Source organism: Erpetoichthys calabaricus, chromosome 16 (genome assembly GCF_900747795.2).
Source record: "Erpetoichthys calabaricus chromosome 16, fErpCal1.3, whole genome shotgun sequence".
Taxonomy (NCBI): domain Eukaryota; kingdom Metazoa; phylum Chordata; class Cladistia; order Polypteriformes; family Polypteridae; genus Erpetoichthys; species Erpetoichthys calabaricus.
Genome location: NC_041409.2, coordinates 13311923 through 13339713, shown reverse-complemented (window position 1 = coordinate 13339713; position 27791 = coordinate 13311923). Strand labels below are relative to the sequence as shown.

Genomic DNA, 27791 nt, shown 5'->3' with positions numbered 1-27791 from the left:
TTAATTCTCCTTTGCATGATTATGAAAAAGCAATACTGTAGCCTTAACCATACTGAGATGTACATAAAACTATACATTATTGTGTGCAGAATCCAAGTTGCACTAAAGTAACACTACTGTACACAGGTACACTATATTTAAAGTTGCTGATAAATGTATATACAATAGATATTAATTGGTTATAACAAAACCAGGTTTGCTGTACTTTAAAGGCAATGTGAGGTAATTTTCCAATATACACTGTCTATGAATGTATCCCTCGTTCAACATGAGGCTTTACTGTACGACAGATCTATCAGCTAAAAAGAAAAGGACATAGGGAAAAAAAGTATCTGATTCATACTAATCACAATGCAAGTAGAAGTGCTTGAATTTACTAATTAATTTAGTCATGAGGCAGAAAGTGGAAAAACGGAGTGACTATACATACTTCAATGAAAAAGAAAAATAGCTAATGCTTAAAATAATTGATACGGACAGTGTCAAATTTTAAGAAAAACATTTGTAAATTTCCAACAGTTACTGTACCACAGCACTACATTACTTGTCCGCATTACTCTTTTACCGATTTTAAAATTTATCACAAAGAAGAAAAAAAAACTGCATATCCAAAACAAACCTTGGTGGGGGAAACAAAAACACACTGCCCAAGAAACAGCACAATTTTGAAATGCATTAATGGGAATTATTTATTGTAAACCCAAAAAGAAAGAGATAATGACATTTTATAATTTTGTTTAAGTATTTTACCTAGTATTAAAAACAAATTATTAAAAACTAAGCAGTACATCTGCAAATTCAATTATTGCATCTTTTTCTGAGTAACTGAAGCCAAGTCTCACGTCTCCCCATGCATTGGTGTATGATCAGTTAAACACTGTAAAATTTCCCACTTCAAATAAAGTTTATTTAAATATCACACTTGGACATTCAGACAACTACCTTTGCTTGCCCTTTTCATCCATGGTTTGGTCCTGAATAAGGTCTCGACGTGTTCGCTCTTTGGAGGTAGCAACAACTGATGACTGCAACGCTGGCTAAATTTGAAGGAAAACAAAATTAGTAACAATTAGTAACAATAACACTGTTTTAAGTCACCACAGACAAATCAAATGTATATTTTTATTATACAAATGTAATAGCAGCAGCTCACTACTCAAAGCAGTAAATGCTGGGAGGACCCGGGATTGAACCAGCAACGTCTTGATTAGGAAGCAGTAGGTCTTAATCCTGCATCAGCCAAGCAGATACAGTATCTGTGAGACAGCCACGTTTCCACTGTGAAACGTGCAAACACACATAGGCATGCAATATGTTTACTATGTATCAATTGATACTTGGGTTTCAGTTTTCACACACTGACAGCAAAATTTAAATTGAGCCCATTTCTTTTTCTTCAGTTTTATACTTAAATAAAAGCACAATTGCTGTGTTATACCTTTAGTAAAAGTGTTTGATATTTGGACTTCAGTCTTCACACAATTATACACTTTACATCAACATTTTGCCATTATTACTACAACCTATGAAAAAAATTTCTATTTAAGTTATGTGTTCAACATTTCTTGCCTTGCACTTTGTCATCCTACATGACATGGAACACATGTGAAATGTATGCATTTCAAGTAATGATATATTTTCCTATACAATTCCATACACCTCACTCCAAGATAAACAGACTTCGGCTGTGTGAATTTTGTGTCTGACTTCAGCTGCCTCAGTGAGAGATGGGATAGCAGACTACCTGCCTGTGGCCGAGTGACATTTGCAAAACAAAGGAGCTAACCGGTGGCATCATCTTCTACAGCATCAGTATTTGTTGTATATTAATACTTATCTTCTGCATCTGAAAAGGTTGTGAGCAGAGTGAAACTGTTATTTGGAATGCTTATAGGATGGCTACAGTGCATACATCAAGGCAGTGAACTGTTTGGGGCTTAAAGATAGTTCTGATGGTAAGGCAGCACAAAGCAAGTGGATAGTCTCTTAATATACTGTACATTTGACATGACTCAAACACAGACAACCTTGAAACAGTGTCAATTTTCTTTTAAGACAAACAGCTGAAGACACAAAACACAAGTATAATAAATTTCAGGAATTATGTAAAGGCTGTACCAATTCTAATGGCAACTATTCCAAGCTTCCAAAAAGTGCTAATTTTAAAAACCACTACTAGCATTACCTTTTTAACATCCTCTTCATCTTCAGCGTCGCTTTCATGGCGTGACTCTCTTCTTGCCCGTCGATCACCTGCCAGCCTATTGATTAAATTCACCATATTAATGTTGTGAAGATAATGTAGTTCACTGTATATTTACAGTATAGGCCTGGAAATTAAATGTTTAATTTAGATAAAGTTAGCATTATAGACCAGTATTATGAAAAGCCTGCATTTATAAAAGTCCATTAAACGAGAGTAATACATCATAAAGAACCACATAATGCTTCTAGAATCTCACTGTGTTTGCTACAAAACATAATTACAAATTTACAAGGGCTAACTGATTAGCCAGCACTACCAAAGCTTTGCAAAAAAAAAAAAAAAAAAAAAAGGTAGAAAATTAAAAGATTGCACTCATAAATGAATGCTGGAAAGAAATCAAAGTCCAAGGCAAAGCAAGAAAAATTGAAATCAAATCGCACAAATCTGTTTGTGATATTTTTTAAAACAATAGCAAAAGATGTACAGAAGCCTTATCGAATTCTAAACCCAAAACATATATCACATTGTGTTGTGTATAGTTATACCACTATGTATACTAACATTCCAGAAAACCAACTTACTTGGTATATTCATGAAGCAAAAACCGATTAGATGAAATGTTCTGACAGCAGCCTTCCCAAGTTATAAAACTCATACAACACACTGTAAATGCTCTTTCAGAATTGTAAATCCTACACACTGGAACTGTACATCAATTTATGAGGCTCCATCTGTATTAACAGTAACATCCAGACTGTGTACCCACTGTTTTCTCATTTGTTAACTGCTGTCCATACATCTTTTCTTCTGGCTTGTTTACATGGGGATATTCGATTTCACTTTCACTACTCCTTTAATTCTGGATTTGTAGGTGCCATATTACTGAACTTCCTACTTCTCTTATCTCATTACTGTACTGTAAGTTTTTTTTTTTTCTTGAAAAATATTTTTATGATCAGAAACAGCATTCTGCCCTCTCTTGGCACACGTGACAGACTCAACTAAGGAAGAAAAACAGAGTGCCATGTAGGTCAGAAATGGCAACTCCGACCACACATTCTTTCCCATTTAAGGACTTGGGATATGCTATCAAACTACTTGCCCCCACACCCTAAAATCATGTCAATCCATAAGCACAATGACATTATTAAGCATGCCTCCTCTTTCAATCTCGCACTATTGTTTAATGAGTGTCATAAGTTGGCGACGACTCATTCTTTTGGGGTAGGAGTTGTAGAAGGAGTATACTGAATCCCTTTATAAGGAGGTTTCCTTGCTCAACTGGATGCCTGGATAAAAGTGCTGTGCTTAAAACTGCATGAAAAACTAAGTACTGCCAACAAATCTTTCTTGATAATGAAAGTGATAACTTCTATTTGTTACTATAAAATAAATAAGAGGTTATCTCTCTTATGCCTTTGTGCTCACAGTTTTATCTAATCCAAAGCTTAAGCCATTTATAATGGGACCAAGTGCAAGATGTGTCTGGCTTTTTCTATCCTCTATTAGTACTGAACTTCCCTAAGACATTTTCTACCAGGCAATAATCATGTAAATCGTTGAGACTGGAGCAGCTGTGCCCACGCTGGCAACCTTAACATCAGACTCTACACAATTCCAGCACTTTGTTAAAATGATCTGTTTTGTACTCAGTTTGGGAAATTTACATGTTATTGATTGGACTGATGTCTGATTGGAGAAACTCCCACTTCACTTTTTCTTATGAATGTCCTTTACATTGGCTGACTTGGAGCTCATATTTCAAAGAAAATAAAGGCACCTAAATTCTCAAGAGTTGTGACTGAATGCTGATCTTTCACCTCTGTCAATACAGTAATCCCTCCTCCATCGCGGGGGTTGCGTTCCAGAGGAACCCGCGAAATAAGAAAATCCGCGAACAAGAAACCATATGTTTATATGGTTATTTTTATATTGTCATGCTTGGGTCACAGATTTGCGCAGAAACACAGGAGGTTGTAGAGAGACAGGAACGTTATTCAAACACTGCAAACAAACATTTGTCTCTTTTTCAAAAGTTTAAACTGTGCTCCATGACAAGACAGAGATGACAGTTCAGTCTCACAATTAAAAGAATACAAACATATCTTCCTCTTCAAAGGAGCAAACAAATCAATAGTGCTGTTTGGCTTTTAAGTATGCGAAGCACCACGGCACAAAGCTGTTGAAGGCGGCAGCTCACACCCCCTCCGTCAGGAGCAGAGAGAGAGAGAGAGAGAGAGATAGAGAGAGAGACATAAAAAAATCAATACGTGCCCTTCGTGCTTTTAAGTATGCGAAGCACCGTTCAGCATGTCGTTTCAGGAAGCAGCTGCACAAAAGATAGCAACGTGAAGATAATCTTTCAGCATTTTTAGACGAGCGTCCGTATCGTCTAGGTGTGCGAACAGCCCCCCTGCTCACACCCCCCTACGTCAGCGCAAGAGAGAGAGAAAGTAAGTTGGGTAGCTTCTCAGCCATCTGCCAATAGCATCCCTTGTATGAAATCAACTGGGCAAACCAACTGAGGAAGCATGTACCAGAAATTAAAAGACCCATTGTCCGCAGAAACCCGCGAAGCAGCGAAAAATCCGCGATATATATTTAAATATGCTTACATATAAAATCTGCGATGGAGTGAAGCCGCGAAAGGCGAAGCGCGATATAGCGAGGGATTACTGTATTACAAAATAAACAAATGATCTAATCAGCCAAAAATTAAATTTTTAGTGGTTAAACTGTATTGAGAGTGATGGTACACATTTTTAATCATTTTATGGTGCTCTATATGTAAAAAATTAGGCACATCATTAAATATTGTTTATGCAGACCACAACTGGAAAATTGTTCTCCCAAAAATCAGACCTGTAATTCATGTGAACATAAAATGGAAAGCTAAGACATCACAAATAGGAACTCCATAAATTCCCACAGCATGTGAATGCAGCATTAATAAAATCATATTACTAAACTTTCCTATTAAGCACGCTCTTCTTCATTTTGCTGTCTTCCATTAACCGAGGCTTCAGTTTTGACCCTTTTTTAAAAACATTTACAAGATATTTGACTGCTTTTCAGTCTCAAAAGCCAAATTAGCTAAATGTGATACAGTACATTTTTATTAAGCCATTTTAATTCTGAACACAGCCAATCTTTATTTCTTTCATAAGCCACTGTCCCAAAAACATAGGTTTTACTCAGAATTAAACCAAAATGCCAGATTTAATCATTGCCAGTGTAAATGTGAAATTCCATGGCAATCTCCAGAACATCTATGGGTTAAGGGAGTACTTTATGAAGTCCATGTACATTGCACACTAAAAGCTATGTCACTTTTGATGACTTTTCCATTGTTTTTCAGACAGCCTTCATTTACATAATCTTATCCAATTGTTTAATGAGACATATCCAACAAATGAGACCAACGTGTTGGTGACTGGCTGATGAATGCTCATCTGAAAGTATAATGCATAAAATGTAGTGACAAGGAATAAGGAACATGCAAGTCTGGAACCTCAAAAATAGAAGAGAAGCTCGTCTGTCTGATGTCTTATATGATACATACTGCTGCAACTGATAATCCATCAGGCAATACATATTGGCTAACAAAAAAAAAACAAAAAGGGCAAGTACAACTGTGCTAGTAGATTAGTGAGTGCCCCATTGCTAAAAGTCACATAGGCTGTGATCTTCAGTCATTAAAATGGACATCGTGACACGACAGCCAAAGTCTCACAATTTCAAATCGGCTTAACAGACTCTCACGGTTTTGCACTCTGAAGTTCATCTATCCTAAATAACTTACAGGTGTATAGGATCATTATTTTCATGCATAGAGTGAATTGGACTAGGCAGGTTTGATAATGTTACGCTAGGAACTTTAACTTTTTAGTCTACACTCATTTTTCCTTTGCATAGACCAAGCTATTCATGAATTTCATGCATTGCTCAAAACTACTCTAGTCAGTTTGATAAAGCACCCCATTTGAGTAGGGCTCCAAAGTTAGAAAGTTTAAAAATGTAGTATTTACCTTAATAAAGCCCCTTCAATATCTCTCTGCTTAGCTGGGGGTCCTACTCCTCCGTCCGAGAGTCCACGCCTAAAATTAAAGGAAAAAGAATAAAAACCAAACAGAAGTCCTCAATATCAATTTATTTGACTTTGTTCAGATTTCAAAGACACGGTCACAAATTTTATCACATCATACGGTGGACAAGTGTGTGTTAGGGTCAATCACAGAATGGTGCTGTGGGCATACTGAAAAATAGCTAGCTGGAAATAATGGGAGACCACAATACCCTTTTGCTTCTAGAAATGTCTGAAATTAAACAATACCCTTATATCAATATCTATCAGTTATTACTGCATATAATCATTAATAGTAAGAAAAATCTCTGAACACTTTATTGACCAACAGGATTAAAGACCATTAGTAAATATAAAAACTAAGACGACCAAAAAAAAAAAAAAAAAAAAAAAAGCTGTATTTACAGATACAATACAAATAAACAACATCTTCCCATAGGTATATGCTACTTTTAGTCATAAAATACTAATGAAACCCTACAACTCTGAGCCAAAAAACTACTCAAAGATTAGGAGTACACAAATATTACCTATTAAACACAACAGGGGTGGTGGGGGATTCTCCTACAGCATAGTTAGCAGATAAACTGAAGAACAGTTGTACTTGATAATATACTGTAAATAATTCCACTTACATTCCTGAATTGTACCTACTCTTATTCATCCATTTTCTAAATATTCTTTTTATCATAGCTCAACAGGCTAATCCAGTCAGCCCTGACTCACACTTGTGCATATGCCAACTTGTGCATTAATAAAGGTGTTTTCTCCACGGGTTGACGTGCATTTTTAACAAGTGTTAACACAGGATGGTTCTTTATCATATGACTGAAGCTAAACAAGTAGGTCAAGGTCTATATGTTTATACAGACATATTACCTTACAAACAAATGTAAAGGTTTTTAAATGTGTGTAAATCTACATTGGTTTTCAGGCAAAAAGGTATAAATTCCAGTATAAACACAATTACTTTATTGCATAGTTTAGTTTCCAATCAATCAAAACAACTGCTACTGGTAGAACATATAGCCAGGTTCTTTAAAAAAACTGGAAACAATTAGCAAGCATTTGTGCTGCCACTCCTGCTTTATCCTCAGTATTTATGGAGAAAATAAAAACAAAATGAAAAAAACCTTATTCACAATTCTACTGCCAGTATAAAATATTCATTGACATGTCAAAGACATTAATAAATCACTTTATATAAAACCCCCATAAACACCCCCAAATATTTCTCTATAATCCAATGCATTTCAACAAAATCTGTATGTCGCATCAATCGCCTTAAACACCTTACCTTAGTAAATTGATGCCACGCCCCCTACCTCCACCAGGGCCTGGGATGGTCAGTCTTCTCGTTTGGCCAGGCCTGTAAAAGTTAAATTTTATACAATGAGTAATGACACTCAACTTTTAATTCTACATATATTCTATGTGTGTATGTGTGTAATATATTATTAATATATTATATATATATTATATACACACACACACACACACACCCCTGTACAAGAGTGAAGGAGGAGAGTGTGGGTTTCCATGAAAATCACCTTTATTGTTAATGGATGGATGGATGTTACGATGACAGGAACAGAACAGATAGCCTTTCTGCACAAGAGAAGACAGAAAGAGAGCAAGGCCAGGTCAGTGGCAGATTTTAAATATTTCCCACATCAACCATCGGGCAACCGACATTTCACACGGTGAGCCTGTGGACTTGCACTTGAATCCGCAGCGGACAACTACATACATACATCGAGTATTTTTGGTCACATCCTTAATGTATTAAATATTTCTTTGCCATACTAACTATGTCCTGGGTATGACGTTAAACTGCATCCGGCCCTGCAAGTGGTCCTCCAACATGCAGGGAAATCATGGGGGTTGGAGGCAGGATTAGCAGTCCGGCCACCGTAAAAAAAAAAAAAAAACTTCACAAAGCTCCGAGCCTACAGAAAGGACTCCTTTTTGCTCTCCGCGGGAGTAGCTCTGCTGCAGCTGCCCATAGGTAGGCTGCTCGTATCATAAAGGGGATGGGGGAAAGCCTTCAGGAGCCCCATCCCCGGAAAAGTCGAAACCATTGGAGAGCCAAAAGGCCAGGTCTGTTGGGGGTCAGAACTGGTGTGGTGCCGAGGCTTCACCCGCTGCACGGCAGTACTTGGGTCCCAAATTGAAGCGGCCCATACGGGTGGGCGCATGGAATGTCTTGTTTCTCCGGCAAGATGATCATCTTCCTCTGCTGTTGGAGGAGCTGCGTAAACTCCGCATTTCAGTGGCAGCACTCTCTGAGGTGCGCAGACTGGGGACTGGCCAGATCTCTGTAGGTGGATACATCTTTTATTGGTCTGGTCGATCTGATGGCTGTCATACTCAGGGAGTAGCTGCTGCTGTAGCAGATTGGCTTCTTCCGATGGTGTCCAATGTCACTCCTTTCAACGATTATGGGACTCCAATTACGGCACTCCCTGGGTGCCTTGTCTGCTGTCTCAGTGTATGCTCCGACCACGGTGAGTGATGTCTCGGCAAGGGAGACATTTTATTCGCAGCTTCGCTTGGTGGTTGATGGGTGCCCACGGGGTGACACTCCTCTGGTCATGGGCGACTTCAATGCAGCCACTGGCACTGACAGAGCTGGCTATGAGGATTGTCTCGGTCCCCATGGGTCTGGTGACCGTGGTGAAAGTGGCTCCATGTTCCTTGACTTTGCAAAAGTTCAGGGGCTGCGAATCATTGTATCCTGGTTCCAGCACCCTGAACCACATCGTTGGTATTCCAATACTGGTGGTGCGGTGAAGGAGATCGATCGCATCCTCGTGAGCAGACGCTGGAGGCTCTTGCAAAACTGCAGGGTCGACAGAAGTGCCCAGTTTGTGAATTCTGACCATAGACTTGTTGTTGCTACTCTTAGGATCCAGCAGGTTACCACCTGCTAGGAAAATGAGCCTGGACTTGGCCAGACTCCAAGACCAGGCCGTTTCTAATGAGTTTGTGTGAGGAACTTTCAGATGTGGGTATGACTGCCGATCCCAATTTGATGTAGGAGAAATTCCGTGACAAGACCCTGAAGGTTGCTGAGGACTGTGTTGGTGTTACCGGTGTTCCCAGAAGGAGGTGTTTCATCTCGCAGGGCACCCTGGGTATCATCGAGAGGAGTCGCACGGCTCAATGGCAACTCTGGTCTGTGCCGGGAACAGAGAAGGACAGCTGTGAGGGCTCCGAGGGCAGATAAAGAGGCGTTTGTTAGAGGAATCTGTGAGCAAGTGACACACCATCTGTGGTCTAGCGACCCAAGTCTTGCTTACAGAGGAATCGAAGCATTACGCACATCTGAATCTGTTCCTCGGAGAGTTGCAGTCAGGGCAGCTGATGGAATGGTCCTTACGGATGACACTGTAGTAGTGACCCGCTGGGCTGGCTACTTTGAGCAGTTGTTCAAAGCTGACCATCCAGCTAGGACGTTGGATATCTCTGGGTCCACGGTTCTTGAGGCGGATCCTCCAATTAGCTGTGAACCACCCAATCTCACTGAGATTGCAAAGGTGGTGAACCAGCTGAGGGGGGGAAAGGCTGCAGGGATCGGTGGTATCCGGGGTGAACTTCTCCAGACTGGTGTTAAGACTGCTTGCAATGCCAGAAGGACAATCTTTGCTTCCACTTGGGAGATTGGCATCATCCTAACTGACTGGAAAACGGGACTTGTCGTCCCTATCTGGAAAGGGAAGGGTGATCGTCTGGATTGCAGCAACTACAGGGGAATAACACTGCACTCGGTGCCGGGTAAGGTCTTTGCTAGGGTCGTCCTCAATAGGATCCGTGATCACTTGCTCACCTACCAGCGACCGGAACAGTCTGGTTTTACACCTAAGAAGTCTACCATCTACCGCATCCTAGCACTGAGGGTTCTCATAGAGCGCAAACACAAATATCAGCAGTTTCTTTGCAGCCTTTGTCGATTTTTGCAAGGTGTTCGACTCAGTTGATCGAGCTGCCCTGTGGGACATCCTTAGGGTTTGTGGGATCCCCACCGAGGTTGCTGGATATCATGGCTGGCCTGTACACTGGTATTGTGAGTGCTGTGCAGAGTGGAGGCAGGACCTCTGCGTTTTTCCCCAGAATGGTGTGTTCTGCTCCTACTCTATTCAATGCTTGTATGGACTGGGTGTTGGGCAAGGTCGTGGGGTCCATCCGTTGGTGAAGAAAGATTCACGGATCTCGACTTTGCTGACGATGCTGTGATCTTTGCGGAGTCAATGGAGGCTCTGATCGGGGCGCTCAGGAGACTGAGTGAGGAGTCTGAGTGTCTGGGCTTGCAAGTGTCCTGGATAAAAACCAAGATCCAGGCCTTTAATGACCTCTTGAGCACATCCATCAGCATTATGTCTGTTTGCGGAGAGTGTGTTGACCTTGTTGAGAGGTTTACTTACCTTGGCAGTGACATTCATGTCTCTGGTGACTCTTCCTGTGAAGTCAGTAGATGGATTGGGAGAGCATGGGGGATCATGAGGTCGCTGGAAAGGGGTGTGTGGCGCTCCCGATATCTATGTAAAAGGACAAAGGTCCAAGTCTTTAGAGTCCTGGTGCTTCCTGTCTTACTAAATGGTTGTGAGACATGGACGCTATCCAGTGACCAGACACGAAGACTGGACTCCTTTGGTACTGTGTCTCGCCAGAAAATCCTTGGGTACCTATGGTTTGACTTTGTGTCGAATGAGCGGTTGCTCATGAAGTCCCGAATGAGGCACATTACCTGCATTGTGAAGAAGCGTCAGTTATGGCACTACGGCCATGTGGTGCGTTTCCCCGAGGGTGATCCAGCTCATAAGATCCTCATTGTTGGGGGCCCAAGTGGCTGGACCAGGCCAAAGGGTTGCCCATGTAACACCTGGCTGTGGCAGATAGAGGGTCATTTCCGGAGGGTAGGACTGGACCACGTGTCTGCCTGGGGGGTTGCCAACCAGGATCCCGAGCGGTTTTGATGTGTAGTGGGTGCGGCAAAGCACTGTACCAGTGCATACTCCCCAACTTGACTCGACACCAATGCCAAAGGAAGCACATATACATGGTCAACACAACAATTACTGCCAACCTCAGGAAAAGGAGTTAAACATTTTTTCTATAAGATGAATCACACATGTGATTAAGTGATATTTTTGGCTACAGAAAAATATGCAAGCGTTCTTTTATCACTTACTCCAACAGACAAAAACAGTTTTCTTAGCAAATATTTTTTTCCACTGAAAAATCAGACTTCAAAAATACTGCCACTCCCATGATTAATATTTAGTGAAACATTCCTAGGCAAAGCACTGAGCATCTTTCTGAAATATGTATCTAGGGTGGGTAACAATATGTTCATAGGACCACTTCTCCATGCAGAACATTTGAAATTCTTGTGTTTGTGCTTATGAATTGCTCTCTTCAATCAAACCACTGGTTTTTGCTTGGGTTAAATTCTAAAGGCTGAGATGGCAATTGAAATGCCTTTTCTGTTTTCACAACCATCTCTCTGATCTGATTTAATGTGTGCTTGGGGTCATTATCTTGTTGAATGGTCCATCCATGGCAGAGTTTCAACATTCTGGTAGAGGCAGCCAGGTTTTGGAATAAAATGTCCTGATATGTAGTAGAATTAATTCTCTTATTAATCTTCAACAACATCCCCAAAAGCATCTGTGATCCACTACCATATTTCAGAGATGGTATTAATTAAATTTTCTTTGCATGCAAGCCACTTTTTACACCAAATCGAATGACAGTGTGCATGATCAAAAAGTTCAATTTTTATCTCATCTGTATTTCCAATAATGTTTGGCAAACTTCAGATATTGCACTCTGTGGCTTACTCGTTTGAGGAATTCTTACAAAAAGCTACTTGTCATAAAAGTGGTGTCTAACCATTGATTTCGAAATCTTATAACCTCAACATTCCAACAAACTATACAGTTGAGATCACTGGATATTTCTTTGCTTCTTAACATTCTTCTCACTGTACATGGGGACAAGTATGCTCATGCATTGTCTTTTTCAAAGTAATTTTAAACTGTTTAAATATTTTATAATGGTCCTTATTGTGCTTAACAGTATTTTCAGTTGCCTATTTTATTACCACTGCCTAATTTGTAAAGGTCAACAATCAACACATTTTCTCATCTGAATTGAAAGCTATAAACTAATTTTCTATTTTGCAAAATGATTTCCTACATTTTATTGTACATCTTATTTGAAACATTTTCAAGCTTTGGTTTCTTTCTGGTTTTAACATTATCTATTGCACTTTTCCTCATCTATTACCTGGAATTGAAAGACATTTCTACTGGCAAACAGACTTGTTTTTGCTTTGCTACTATTCATTGTATGTACATATCACAGTCGATATTTAGTGATTGAAAAAAACGAGATTTTCCAATTGAGGCTTACATGATGATTCTTACCAAAGGTATTTTTAAATTGTACTCTAATTCTGAATATTTTATAGCTGTAACTTATGTGTTTACTTGTTTTCCCTTTGTGTGCTTTGTTTTATGAAACAATGCTAACAAGGCTCTTAAATGTGGCGCTAGAAAAATAACACTGACAAAGCGAACCCCTTCAACTCAGAATTTACTCAAAGATCTGCAGGATGAAAGGGAATGGTCCATTTTAGGTGGAGATCCTAACAAGTAAACTGACAGATTCCTCTAACATTTTCTGCAACTTGTTAGATAAATTCATGCCCAAAAAGATGTACAGTGGAACCTCGGTTCACGACCATAATTTGTTCCAAAACTCTGGTCGTGAACCGATTTGGTCATGAACCGAAGCAATTTCCCCCATAGGACTGTATGTAAATACAATTAATCCGTTCCAGACCGTACGAACTGTATGTATATATATGTTTTTTTTTTTTTAATTTTTAAGCACAAATATAGTTAAACCATAGAATGCACAGCGTAATAGTAAACTAAATGTAAAAACATTGAATAACACTGAGAAAACTAACACTGCAATAGTTCACGCTATAGTGCTAGGAACTGCTCGTTAAAAACACTTTTTTAATGAGTTTTAAGCACAGGGGAAAAAAATGAACATTTGAAAAATCCATAATTTAATAAACCACCAAGAAAAGTAACATTGCAACAATGCAGGCTACGAACCGATCGCTGTAAACAGAACTGAAAAGAAAAACAAGCCTTCTCTACCTTATGCATCCAGTCCAGTCCCCTCTCTCTCTCTCTCGCCTGGAGCGCCTGTGTGTGTGTGTGTGCGGCTCTATTTCTCGCTGCCTGTGTGTGTGTGCGGCTCTCTCTCGGGCACTGCCTATGTGTGTGTGTGTGTGTGTGTGTGTCGTGTGCTCTCGCTCTCTCTCTTGCTCGCTGCAAAGGAAATGCACAGGGAGAGACTGAACATGTACAAACTGAAAGGGAACCTGGCTTGTTCGTATACCGAGTGTGTGGTCGTGAACCGAGGCAAAAGTTTGGCAAACTTTTTGGTCGTAAACCGAGTTGTACATGTACCGAGACGTTCGTGAACCGAGGTTCCACTGTAGACTATTTTGAGGACAATAAATGCAAACAAATCTGGAGGAAACAACTATCTACACTTAATACAGTTGCAAACAGGGTTCAAATGTGTAAACTGAACACAAAGCTTAGATACTCCAATAGCATTTACTGAGATGCTAAGCAAAAAAATTTCCTTGCCAGATTTGCAGTTTTCAAAGTCAGAAATGAAGGGAAGTTGATTATAAAAATTAGTAGCTAGCAGCCTGGCTCCAAAAATAAAGGTACTGCTAGAAAATGGCAAGAAATCAAATTATAGGCAAAATATGCTGTGCTTAAAACAAACTATAGTTTTTAAAGCTGCTTTTAAACATCATTATAATAATTGAAACACTTAAATTTGTGGTAGGTTTTGCAGAAATTCTGCTGGTTTATATTTAGTCTTGCTAAGTAAGGACTGCTTCTACTGCCATTATCATTCTATAAACCCTTTCACTGAATTTTCAAGTTAAAGATGAAAATAAAAGCTGCATTTACCTGGCAAATATTTTAGACAATCCATAACTCACTAAACCCAAATAGACATACAGACCATATGACTATCAAACAGCAACCCCCAACAGTCTGCCAAGAGCAAACACTACAGTATTTACAGATGAACTCTTTTTAGAACAGTTAATAATGGGAATAAGGAAAGTTTCTTCAAATAAAGCAACAAAATGAGTAACACTGCACAAGTATTAATACTTAAGATTAATCATGGATTTCTGCATGTATCTATATACAGAAGGGTTGTGAGATATACCAGTACTGAAAATGTAGTACAGAACAACTCCATTTTTAAAGTGGTACAGTATCAGCATTTCAAAAATTTCAGTACCAGGACTAAACAGCAGTTTTGAAAGACCAGGGGCCTCATGTGTAAACAATGAGCACAAACCAAAACGCTGCATACGCCTATTTCCATACAAACTTTGAGACGTAGAAAAACTTAACTAATAAAGCCATGCATATTTTCACGGCATCCTCACAACATGTATATGCATGTTTCTGCTAATGGGCAGCAACCAGTGTCAAAGCAGTCCTACTGTTTCTGTGGTCTGCCTCTCTTTTTTTAGATTTGCTTCAATGACATGGGATGTATCAAATACACTGAAATTAATTGCATATCGTTTACAAATTTAATTCAGTTGATTGCAATCAATCTGTAACAGTATAATGGTGCATGGAATGGCCAAACTATTCCAACTACTACGGCTGCCTTAGCACTGTTAGAAGACATTGTAAATGGAAGAATTAGAAGTAAGCGTGTATTTATAGATGATGATTGGCTTCCAAGTCAATTTCGATTTCCATGAGCTATCCTCTTGGAGCTGTGTGTGGAACTGATGTCGGCTTTACAAAGCCAGACTTTGAGAAATTGTGCTCTTCCAGCTCCTTTGCAAATTCTGTCCACTCTTGGGTTATTTGCCTTAACAGCTTTTCAAAGTGAACTTGTTGACCGATCACGTATTTCACAAACATCACAAGATAATACCAGTCATACAGGTTGGTATTATCCACTTATCCAGATATGTAAGTTTTTGTTAAACTGTGGTTGAACTGGGAAACATCAACGTGCAATTCACAGCAACGTCCAGTTTTCCAAATGTAATCAGAGTGGTCAACTGCACGCACATTGCTATTACAATGGTGCTGGACAAGTGGCATCACCCAGAGATGACTCAACAAAGGAATGGAGCTGGCATAACATCATCTATAACAGGACAGCCTATAAAAAATGGCAACTCCGCACAGTTGCAGGTGCTTTTTCCAACTAGTGTGGCAAAAGGCAAACAGTCCTTTTAAGGATAGCGAGTCACCTCAAAAAGCCATGTAAACAGCAAGGAATTGATTTGTTGTGGCGCTGTACTAAGCACTAAGGCACCTTCAGAAAATGAATTTGCTTATGTAAGGCATTTCCACTCTATTAATGTGCTGCTCTATAGTGCAAAGAAAGCACGTTGTGTTGTATAAGCATGTAGTGTGCTGCATAATGTGGCACACAACCATGGCTTGCCCGTACCTGAAAAGACGCGATATGATAAACCTCACTCTGAAACACCAAATGATCAGCCAAGTCGAATAGTGTTAATTTGAATGTAATTAGCACAACGTAAACACAGATAAGCAGATGCATTTATTCTTTAACCAATTTGTGATCAAAAATCACATGGTACAGCCCATATATTCCTTGATTCATTGACCACATCTCTTACAGCATCCACTATTGCATTTTGTGACTCCAGAACAGAGTCCGTCAGCACAAAACCAGATGGTCACCCAGTGGTTTCCGAGACAGAGATGTATGCACAGCCAGGGTCTGAAGACATGCTGGCTACAGCAGCAGTTGGACTCAAGTTCTCAGCTTTTATAATATTGTCTGAAACAGAACAAACAGAAGGTGGGCTGCGACACACTTTTCATATTGACTTTGATACCCGACCACTTTTTTTTTTCCCCCTCCTCCGGGCACTGTGCGACTTTCAAAACTTGAACTTTCAAGCGTCTCCGCCACGCTGTATCACTCCAACTTCCTTTTGTTACTTATACCACTGCTTAAGCAATTAAATAGTAATTTTTTCTTGCTACCACTGTGCATTCACATGAATTTTTCTCTCCCCCTGCCAGTGAATTCAGAATTTAGTCATTGACACTGTCAACTTTCTTCAAAGACCGAGCCAAAAAAGAAGAAAAATCTCGGTTTGCAAACATAAGCGAACTGCTGCATTTGAAGACGTCAAAAAAGCAGTTATGTGGTTCAGTGATGCTCGTTCAAGAAACATTCCTATTAATGCGCCACTCATTCAAGAAAATGTGAGTTTTCTAAACACTCTTTTAGGACCTACTCCAACTGGACAACACACCGAAGAGCGTACCGAAGTGCGCTCACTGTGTCTGTGGAAGACTGTTTATCTGTTGCCGGGGCAACTGCAGGTTCATAGCTCTGCTGCACCGAACCAAACAGAAAAGATCTCTATGGGTGATGCAAGAAACATTGTAAATGCAGGGAACAGGATTACTTGGCCACTAACCTGGCCACAACACTGCCTGACTACCATTTCTGTGTATAGGAGAGTGTCTGTCCCTGTTTCAAGCTGAATAAAGCTGGTTTTGCTAAAGTACTGTGACTCAATCTCATGTTTTGGGGTGCAAGACAGGGACTTATAGCATGACCCCAATCTTTTAGGATTCGCTTCTGTGGCACCACAATACACCGCTGTGAACCTGCTGTTGCCCTGTCCCGGCAATGGCCAAACAGTCTTCCACAGACGCAGCAATCGTGCTTCGGGGCGCACTTCAGCATGTCGTTTCCGTTAGGTGGGAGGCGAGTCCCAAGAGAGTTCAGAAACCTCACAATATGAAGAAGAAAAGGATGATTTGGCTTCTGATTGATAACTGTGCTGCCCACAACATGCTTCCACATTTAGATAATGTTCACGTTGAATTCCTCCCACCCAATTGCATGGCGGTGCTTCAGCCATTGGATTTAGGCATCATTCACACCCTGAAAGTGTATTATTGCAGGGAAATGCTGAGAAAAATTCTCGTCAGCATAACTTGTAGACAGGAGGAGATTAAAACTAATGCAAAAAAAGCTATTGAAATGATTGCAAATGCCTGGACACAAGAAAACACTATAGTGACAAATACAGAATCTCATTACTACAAAATTTTCATTACAAAAAAATATTTTTTAGGTCCCTAGCAGTTTGTTGTAATGGAATTTTACCTGTAATATAAAATATATAATCCACTTAATATTGGAACAAAGCAATCCAAAAGATATAAAAATCTGAAAATTCAAAGCAGAAATGTATGAATTACTGTACGCAAGCTTTTAACTTTTACTCTTTTGTGGAATATTTAATGACCTAAGCAGAAATATAATATTCAAAATACAACATGCAAATATAAAAAACAGAAAGTGTCCATTTCATCTTTCTTGTCTTCTTTACAATAGCCCTATGTATTTTTCAAAATAACCTAACCACTAAAAAACCTATCCATCAATACCAGATACACTTAAGCTAAAGGAAAGCTAGGTGTTGTCCTAGTTTTTTGTTGTCGGGTTTTACAGAGTACTTCACCAAAAATTGTATTAAATGCTAAAAATCACCATACATCTGGTGCAATAATATTTATTCCTCTTAATACCACATCACTAACTACACTTAAATCGTGCCACGCACAGACAAAGGAAATTGGAGCAGATCACAAAGTTGCCATGGGAAGGGAATTTCAAACTGGGGGCTGCCATGCTGCCCTTAGGCAGTCTGTGTCAGCTCTGCCAAGCCTGAAGTCAAATTTTAAAGATAGTCTTTAAATGATCTCACTTTGTTTTTGTTTTTTGTTTTTTTAATAAGTATACCTCAAGATGTTTAACTGTTGATTTAATGTAGTCCATTATCAAAGTAGTTACTGACCAGGGCTGCAGGATCACAACCAGCTGTACAATATGTAAAGAAACCAACAGACTCTAGCTGCAACCCTCCAGAGTTCCACTCCATTGAGGAAGCTGTTACTTTATTTTATACTAGCAGGAGCACCCGGCGTTTCCCGGGAATATACTGGTGAATTTCCCAAATGAAAGAAACAGAACATAGAAAACAGAACAAACAGTTTTCTGATTCACATTTTATTGTAAGTTCGTCCACTTTGGATTGTGTCTGCTGTGGCATTTGAGATGCCCTTGAAATAGACTTTTCTCTGGCATCTGAAGTGGACTGTGGAATTGTATGTCTTTTATTCGGTGGCATGGGTATATTCGCGTAAAGCAGGAGAATTATAATGTGTTACATAGCATTACGTACGGAATACGCACCACAGTGAGATGAATTTACTTTATTTACACTACGTCGGAAAGCAAACAAATCATAGACATATATAGACGCTGCATTCACTGTGTTGCCCAGTCGACATGATACGTCAGCCCTATTGTGAGTGGTAAAAGTGCCATTTCAACTAATACACGTAGACGTGGAAACTGGGTTTTCTAATGAAAAAACAATAACGTTTAAAACAGTATCGTTTACATACAACAGCTTTTGGCGAATCTTTTAAATGTAATTATTTATATCCATTTATACACTAATAAAGGCAATTATTAAATACTAATAATAATTATTATTAAATTATTCCTCTCATATAAGTAATATTTCACAGACTGCCTTCTTCCATCTCCGAAACATTTCTAGACTTCGTCCTGTTCTTATACAACAGTACTGAAGTATTGATTAATGCCCGAGTCACGTCACGTATAGATTACTGTAATGCTATTCTATCTGGTATCCTACAAAAACGTATCCATCGCTTATAACTTTTCAAAATTTTGTTGCTGCGTCCGTGTTTGCCACGTTATGTTCCAACTACAGAGGCAGAGTCTGCAAGGTTCTAACTAGTATTGACGCGAACACCATACATCGTCATACATACGGGGTATTGACGCAAACTTCATACATACGGATACTATCAAAACTATATATAAGGATATTAGTGATAAACACCTGGTTACACTATGGTTAAGATGAGGGCTCAGGGAGGGTTATCAGACTCAAGTCAAGTAAACCAAGTGACAAAAATCTGCCCAGCAGAACTATTGAATCACAGAGCTGCGGAGGGCTGCAGGTGGATACAACACACAAAAAAACACACCTAGGAAAAGGTTGCCCTTAGAGAGAGGAGAGAAAATAAATAAATAAAAATAAATAAAACACACACACACACACTGTCTCCGTGCTCCACTCAGTCTTCTTCTGTAAGGCTTCATTCCCATTTCTCGCCCACCCCACCTTATTTTCCTCCTCCGTGTCCACCACCTACGCCACTTCCCACCATCTCGCTCCCCATCTCTTTGAGTCAATCCATGCCACAATGGAGGCTGCCTGGAAACCCTGCATCCAAACTGATGGATTTGCATGAAAAGACCATCTTAACAGGCTGAGTACTTTCTTCCTCACATTACACTCCTCAACAAGAAGTTTGCACAGTGTGTGTGCACATCTGTCTGTCTGTCTCTGTATCTCTCTCTTCCTCTCTCAGGTCAAATCCACCAACATTGCAATACTTTGTTTTGGTAAACTTTTTAGTGTGCCACAATTTTAATGTAAGTTGTACAAATTGTCAGACAAATGTACAGTAAGCAATATTAGCAAGAGAAATGTTAATTATTAGTAACTGAATAAATGTTCCTATTATTTTAGTTTACTAATATTAACCAACTGTGGTACGCTAATGTTTTGGTCAGATTAGTCAATATCCAGGAACATTCACCTATGCCTTTAAAAATACAGGAACTAGGACAACCCAGAAGGAGTAGTGTGTGTTTGTGGGTTTTTTTTGGCTTAACCTAAAGTAGAATGTTAGTTGTGAAAACTGCTTTTGATAGGAATTTATGCGCAACTTCTGCATTGAACATGGCACTTAGAGAAAAGTAGATATTGGTAATCATGGTCTTCCACCTTTCTCTTTCTTGCCATGCTAAAAATCATACTGCAACTCATGTTGCTCCTGAATCATCTCACAGCATAGCCATTGATGGTGCTTCCCCACCTTCCTCTTGCTCTCTTCCCCATAATTTTAACTAAGCAACACAACATTAACACTATCGGCACTGATGTTACATCCCAATTGTTATAATTGTCAATTCTTTATTTCACTTTATAAATGTCTTTTCACCTGTCCTCTTTTTAATACTTCTTTATTACTTTACCTGTCTTTAATTTTTTTTTTGCATTCTTCAAAAACACACCTCACAGCTCTCTAGTTTACCTTCCATTGTTTTGCTTACAATTCATGTTCCACAACCGTACATTAAGACAGACCAAACAAAACACTTTAGAATGTTCATTTTTGTGTTGTTATTGTTATATATTAGATTTTAAGGATGGTTTTAATAGCATAAAAGATGTTTTTGCTATTGCAATCCTTCCTTTCATTTCCTGATCACTTCTTCTATCTTGTGTTAACATACCATCTAGCTAACAAAAGTGATTCGCCTTTGCTTAAAAATTTCAGATCATACTTTAACTGGCATTAAGTCACTACACTGTCTTGTAAACATCATACTAATTTATGTTTGTAAGACACGCACAAAAAAAAACTACCACTAACCACTTGTTAAAATCCCAAAATGCAATAACTGAAATGACGGATTAAAGAATCATCTTTAGCTGTGTGTGCATAACAAGACCAAAAAACGCTGGTATTTCAAAATATTCAATTCCTGGAGGGGATATGCAAACTCCTGGTCTAGAGATATAGCATAACATTTGAACTAATATGCGATTACAGTCTGCTTCAGTTAAGCGCTTAAACAATTGGTCTAATGTTAACCAAAAATCATGCACTGTGGATACAGTTAGCAGAAACCATGAATTCAAAATCACGCTCTGCTTCGCAGCGTTGGGTTTATGTGGGCGGTGAAGAGTAAAATGTTTTGGGGGCCCTCGGCTTTAAAAAAAATAAATAAATAATAAACTTCGTGAACCCCTGGGCTACGACAGCACACCATTCTACCTGTATACAGTACTCACACTCACATTTTACTAGCCATCTGAGAAAGTAAGTCAACCACAAATTCCGCGGTGATGTAACGGTGATCACGCTGAAACGACCACACAACTTTACAGTAAATCTCCCCCCCGACATAAACACACACACACAAAACATATCGGGAGAAATGAAAGGATACCCAGCATCCTTACTTGACAAGGGATCTGTAAAGGAGAACACCGTAAGCGAATGCGTGGGAACCCGGCAATTTTTATTTCAAAGTGACTGAACGGAGCAAACAACTAGAAAACAACATGATTGTTATGGAGCTCTACTCATTAATATTCACCATCTTCCAAAGCAAATGTATGTCTCAGATTTGTAATTTATAAGAGTTCTCATTATTTTAAGCTACACATGTGACTTGTTTCTCCAAGAAAGGCAAATAAAGGTGAAAGAAATAAAGGCCCAGTTTAGTTATTACACCCACAACACAGCTCTGCTTTACTTCCTTGTCCATAATCTTTCGGAAAACATGCATCACTAGTAGTAACAAACAGAGGATGACCTTAAACATTTTAATCTAATTATATTACCAAGGACCAGCTCTTCGCCGGGGATTTAAGTGTATAAAATCGCCTCTCTTGTAACAGAAAGCCACATCGTCGTTAGGAACAAAAATAAACGCTTCCATTCCAAAGAGTACATAATTTCATGCCACTATAAATGCATTTTAGGCTTCCGTTCTTTAAAGATGTGTACATTTCCCCCAGCAGTCTATAACTCCTAATAAATACCGCAAAATAGCCACCTCGAGGCAAGGGCCAGTTTCTCACGAAACATTACACTTTTACCATTTTGAAGTGAATACGTTAATTATTTTAATTTTTCCATACCTGAGCTCGTTGGGGTCACGACCCGTTAATTTGCGAATGTTCTCGTCTACATTTTTTAAGCTTTCTTTTGCTTTCTCAAGCTGTTCTTGCAAAGTTCGCACTGCCACCGCCATTTTCTCTTTCCCTTCTCCACAACGACAGCACTCCTACTCGCAAAGCATCTCTGGGTCCTTTCGCGGTGGCGCTGCTAAACCTTCCTAGTGGGTTTCACTTGATTGGCAGCTTCATTATCCAAACATATTTAAGATTTGTCTGCGGATCAGCCAATCGGTGGAGAGGTTAAGTGGCGGTTGGTCTAACGTTGTATAGGTTGTGTGAAACGTAATGTGTCGGCGCGAAAGTGACGTAACTCTCACTAGCACTGAGAAAGGTTGTATCGGTCGTTAGTTTATCTTTGGCTGTTTGTATTCAAGAATATACCTCTAGCCAGTCAAACAAAAACATGGAAATTACGCTTTCGAGAACATTGTATGTTTTGTAAATGACAGAAGGGTTGTAATTGTTACATATTTTTAATCCGATTGCTGAGTATTTTCATTGATGAAAGAAGACGGTGGGGCAAAAAATTCTTCCAGTGTAATGCATCATCAGCTTTGTGTGTCAGTTTAATTGCAGGTAAAGTTTATTTTATGTGGCATCTCCTTATGGTTCGCAGCATTAAAGCATTTTCAGTGGAGAAGAGCTGTAGCACATACACTTAGTGCTAAGGTAGGTCAAGCGACTTGTTTAAGGTGACACACTGGCTGCTCCTTATTTTTTAACATTTTGGATTTGTATCCCTTAAGTAGAACACAGTAAATGTAAATATGTGAGTTATGTATTGTCTGCGACTGAACGTTTTCTTATTTAACGTTAACATTAAGCGATTTGTAGCATTTAACAACTGTAGACTTTTCAAAACAATAACAAAGCGAATGGCTTTTTATAGAATCCCCATGTTAACAAAAGAAACAAGGTCTGTTCTTGATGGTTTATCAGGGCTGAATACCCACCTCTTCTCTTTATTGTTATTTCATCAATGAGGGGCTTAGCATAAGCCGCTAACCCAATAGTCGAGCGTCTTGAGTTACCCAAACTTTTCTTATGTAGAGTTTCCCCATATCTGCATTGTTTTTTCATCCCACTCCACCAGAGGCATTCAGGTTAGATTGATTTACAATTCCACATTGGCCTATGTGGGACTAAAACGTTAGGAAAATTTTGACAAGAACAGGCTATTAAACCCCAACATAGCTAGGTAATCCTATCCACTTGATTAATACAACATAATATCGAGCCTTGTTTTGAAGGTCCCTACAGTCCTCCTGTTCACCACACTACTTGGTTGCTTATTCCATGTGTCTGTGGTTCTATGTATGAAGAAAACATATCCTCATGTTTGTACAACATTTACCCTTAACAATTTTCCAAATGTTCTCGTTGAGTTCATTTTACAGTAAGTGTGGATCCACCACACTAATTCCTTTCATAAATGTAAACACCTCAGTCATCACCTCTTAATCCTCCTTTACTCAAACTGAAAAGGCTCGGCTCCTTTAATCTTTCTTCATAATTCATGCCTGCAGCCCCGAAATCAACCTTCTTTCACTTCTCTGGACTTTTTCTAGTGCTGCTATGTCTTTTTTTGTAGCCCAGAGACCAAAACTGCACACAGTACTCCAGATGAGGCCTCACCAGTGTGTTATAAAGCTTAAGCATAACCTCCATGGAGTTGTACTCTACACATCATGCTATATAACCTAACATCCTGTCAGCCTTCTTAATGTCTTCTGACTGGAAGTTGCTAGTGACAAGTCCACTATGACTTCCCATGTCCTTTATCATTAGCAGTACTTAGAATTTGCAGACCTCCCATTGTATATTCAAATCTAACATTTTTACCTCCTACGTGTGATACCTTACATTTATTTACATTAAATGTCATCTGCCACAAATGTGCCCAAACCTGTATGCTACCCAAGTCCCTCTGTAATGATTGAAAGCATTCTAGATTATATGCCAGTCTTGGTATCATCTTCAAATCTTGCCAGCTTGTTGTTTATATTTTTATCCAAATCATTTATGAATATTAACAATAGCAGTGGTCCCCAGGGGACACCTCTCTTAACTTCACCCAATTCTGATAAGGTTCCTCTCACCATAACACTCTACTTTATGTATCTGAGCCAATTTTGCCCCCATATACACACTAAACCTTGAACTCCCACTTTATCTCATGTGGACCCTTATCAAATGCTTTCTGAAAATCAAGATGAATAATATCATATGAGCCACTCTGATTGTATCCTTTTTTTTTGCTTCCTCTTAGAATTTCAGCATGTTAGTAAAGTATGACCTCCCCTGTCAGAAACTATGCTGACTGTTCACTGATACTCTTGTTCTTGCCATGTGTTGCTCAGTCTTTTTCTTAATAATTCCTTCCATCAAATTACCTGTGATGCGAGTTAAGATAACTGGCCTGTGGTTACTTGGATCTGACCAATCACCATTTTTATATAACAGGATAATATTTGCTATTTTCCAGTCCTTTGGAATTTCTCCATTGTGCAGGGACTTCCTAAAACTATTTGTCAAGGATTTATATATGTACTTGCTAACCTACTTAAGCACTCAAAGATAAATATTATCTGGTCCTGGTGCTTATTTGATTTCATTTTATTTAATCTGAGGTGGACTTCTCCCTCTACAATTTTCAAATCCCCCACCACCTCATTAGTCTCATTAGTAGTTTTTTTTGGTTATCCACTTCCTCACATGTGAAAACGTCAGAAAAATTCAAATTTAGGTCATTCACTATATCACTGTCTGTCTGCTATTCCTGATACACTTCACCTCCTCCTTGACTGTTATTTTACTGCAAAAATACTGAAAAAAGATCTTTGGGTCATCTTTCACCTTATCTGCAATATTCCTCTCCATCTTTTAGCTTCCCTAATATTCTTCTTAATGTTTGCTCTCACACGTCCTATGTTTCACAATAGAGTTATGAGGTATGTACATAAGTGGACTCTGTAATGGACTGATGTCCTGTCCGGAGGTGTTTCCTAACTTGTGGGCACCTACTGTATGTATATGGAGACACTAGTGAGGTCTTTTGCTCCTTCTCAACCATTCAGACCTGTGATAGCTAAGTGGTGGCTGTTAGGTTTTGCAAATCTGGGAATTGTAACTCGCTTATATTTTGTTTTGCGCTTTTCACTTGTTGAAATCAACTATGTACCCTTGTCCTGTAACATTTGTTCCCAAGCAGTCCCCAGACTGATGTTATTTGATCATGTTGACCTCTTTTGTAAGTCTCTTTAGATAAAAGTGTTTGCTAAGCAAATAAATATAAATGGGTTGACAGTATAGGCTCGGATGACCCTGAATTAGATTTAGGAGTTTTGAGAATGTAATGCTATTCCATCTATCCATCCACTCTCCAAATCTATTTATTTGAAATTAATGGCTATAGGGAGGCAGAGCATTTTCTAGCAGCACTGAGCATAAGACAGGAAGCACTATGGGGGGCACTGTAGGGCACACTTACACAAGTTAACCCAGTTTAGACCGGTCAATTTAACTTATAATGCATTTCTTTGGGATATGCAAGGGAAAATAAAATACACAGGGAAAAAAAACTTACAGAAATGGCCTGAATGTGCCAACTCCAAATAGTACCCTGGCAGGATTCTAAACCCAAAATTCTGCAATTATAAATCAACTGTGTTAAATACTGTACAGCCCTGTTTCAGGGGCACTGGGAGCCCAAATCTATCCTTAGTTTACTACTTTCTGTGCATCTGAATCCAGATGAAGTCTGTTAACCTCCTCATTGAAATTATGATTAAACTCAAGTAAAGCTCAGGGTAACGTGTAATGATGCGCTTTATGATGTTACGCCTGAGTAAGAATCAGGGCAGTATTTTTGCTGCCATCTAGTGGATGAAATAACATCATGCTGCAAAAAAAAAAAAACTACTTTCTGAAACTTTATGTAGTGAGAAGCAGGGCCGGATTTATATGAATAGAGGCCCTAGGCTATTCCACTTATGAGGCCCTTTCACCTTCCATTTTTAAGTTTGTAAATTACATGAGAGATAATAAAATTTTGCTAACAATTTGAATGTAGGCCCCTCTTGATCTTGAGGCCCTAGGCTGAAGCCTAGTTAGCCTATAGGAAAATCCGTCCCTGGTGAGAAGTCAAGCATAATGACACCTTTTATTGGCTAACTAAAAAGATTACAATATGCAAGCTTTCGAGGCAACTCAGGCCCCTTCTTCAAGCAGCTATTGTACGGCAGTGAATATTAGGCATAGCTTCTATACATTATTGGGGTGCCTCTCCCTTCACTTCAGGACATATTTTACAAACCGTGTCCGCAAGGCCTGCAGCATTGTACAGGATCCCGTACACCCCTCACATGGACTTTTCACACTTCTGCCATCCAAGAGAAGATACTGCAGCATCAGAGCCAGATCTGCCAGGCTGCAGGAGAGTTTTTACCCCCAAGCTGTTAGACTCCTTAACACCAGGCTGCCCCCTGGGATCTTCCACACGGCCTCAACCACCTCTAAAAACAGAACTTTTATACACGTGAGCCACTATCCTGTAAAGACGAGTGTGCATGTAGAAAAGAACTGAAAATCTCATACTGACCTTTAAGTATTTTGACACTGTTGGTATCCTTCTGCTGTGAAACATTCTGACGTCATTGTTTACACGTCTTAAACAACTATTATCATACACTGATCATTTCTGTATTATCTACAGTATATCTATTATTTATTAATTATATTACATATCTTACACATCAGTATTGTTGTTACTTCTTTGTCTTGTCCTTGCACAATGTCTTGTCTTGTGTTTTAATTTTAAATTCTATTTTGAACTTACTATTTGCACGTCATGTTGTTACACTGTGGACCCTAAGCTTCACAATGTCATCTATCTGTATACTTGTATATGGTTGAGATGACAATAAAGTTCACTTTGACTTATACTGTTTTTATGATGAATGTTATGGTTTTAACAAGTTTCTGTTACACATAATACATTTTTTTCAACAAGAAAAAAAAATTAAAAGCTTTTGGCTTGTTTTTCTGGTGTAAACATAAATCTAAGACTGAGGATATACTTAATGCTTCTCAATATCGGAGCTTGAGGATGCTGCTGCTGCACAAGCAGTGTACTATCTATACTTGCACGCATACTTTAAGTAAATCTGGAGGATTCTACCAGGTGTCAGTGCGAGAAATCATTATGGGCAGAAACAACATATGGCTTCACTGTGTTGTGAGTTGAGGGAAGCGAGATGTTAAAAATAAAAATTATTTGCATTCTGATGCTGTTGTGAATTTGGGAAAAAAAAGACAGCTACAGCGGCACAGAATGTCAAGACAATATGTGATACCTTTAAATGTATCACATCATTAGGATGGGGAATACACAATGCGTGTGTTGCTTATCTGAGAAATGGATGAAGAAAAGCACCATGAAGACATTTGCATGTCAGGATTTAAGCTTTATGTCTTTCTTCACCGCATCAAACCATTCATCAAACAACAAAGCACGCCGATTAGATCTTGTTGGAGCTGCAAGCCTGTTGTCACGT

At 39.1% G+C, this 27791-nt stretch overlaps 1 protein-coding gene across 1 annotated transcript in view; it reads right to left on the bottom strand.

Moving 5' to 3' along the window:
* pnn (pinin, desmosome associated protein) overlaps nucleotides 1-22365 on the bottom strand; it is a 36231-nt gene extending 13866 nt beyond the window's left edge. Inside the window, exons 1-5 of the mRNA XM_028821220.2 lie at nucleotides 22198-22365; nucleotides 7588-7659; nucleotides 6235-6303; nucleotides 2186-2261; nucleotides 943-1037 (exon numbers count right to left, since the gene is read on the bottom strand). Coding sequence (XP_028677053.2) covers nucleotides 943-1037; nucleotides 2186-2261; nucleotides 6235-6303; nucleotides 7588-7659; nucleotides 22198-22310 — 425 coding nt within the window. The 5' untranslated portion in view covers nucleotides 22311-22365. The remainder of the gene's footprint in view (nucleotides 1-942; nucleotides 1038-2185; nucleotides 2262-6234; nucleotides 6304-7587; nucleotides 7660-22197) is intronic.
* Nucleotides 22366-27791: the final 5426 nt, after the last annotated feature.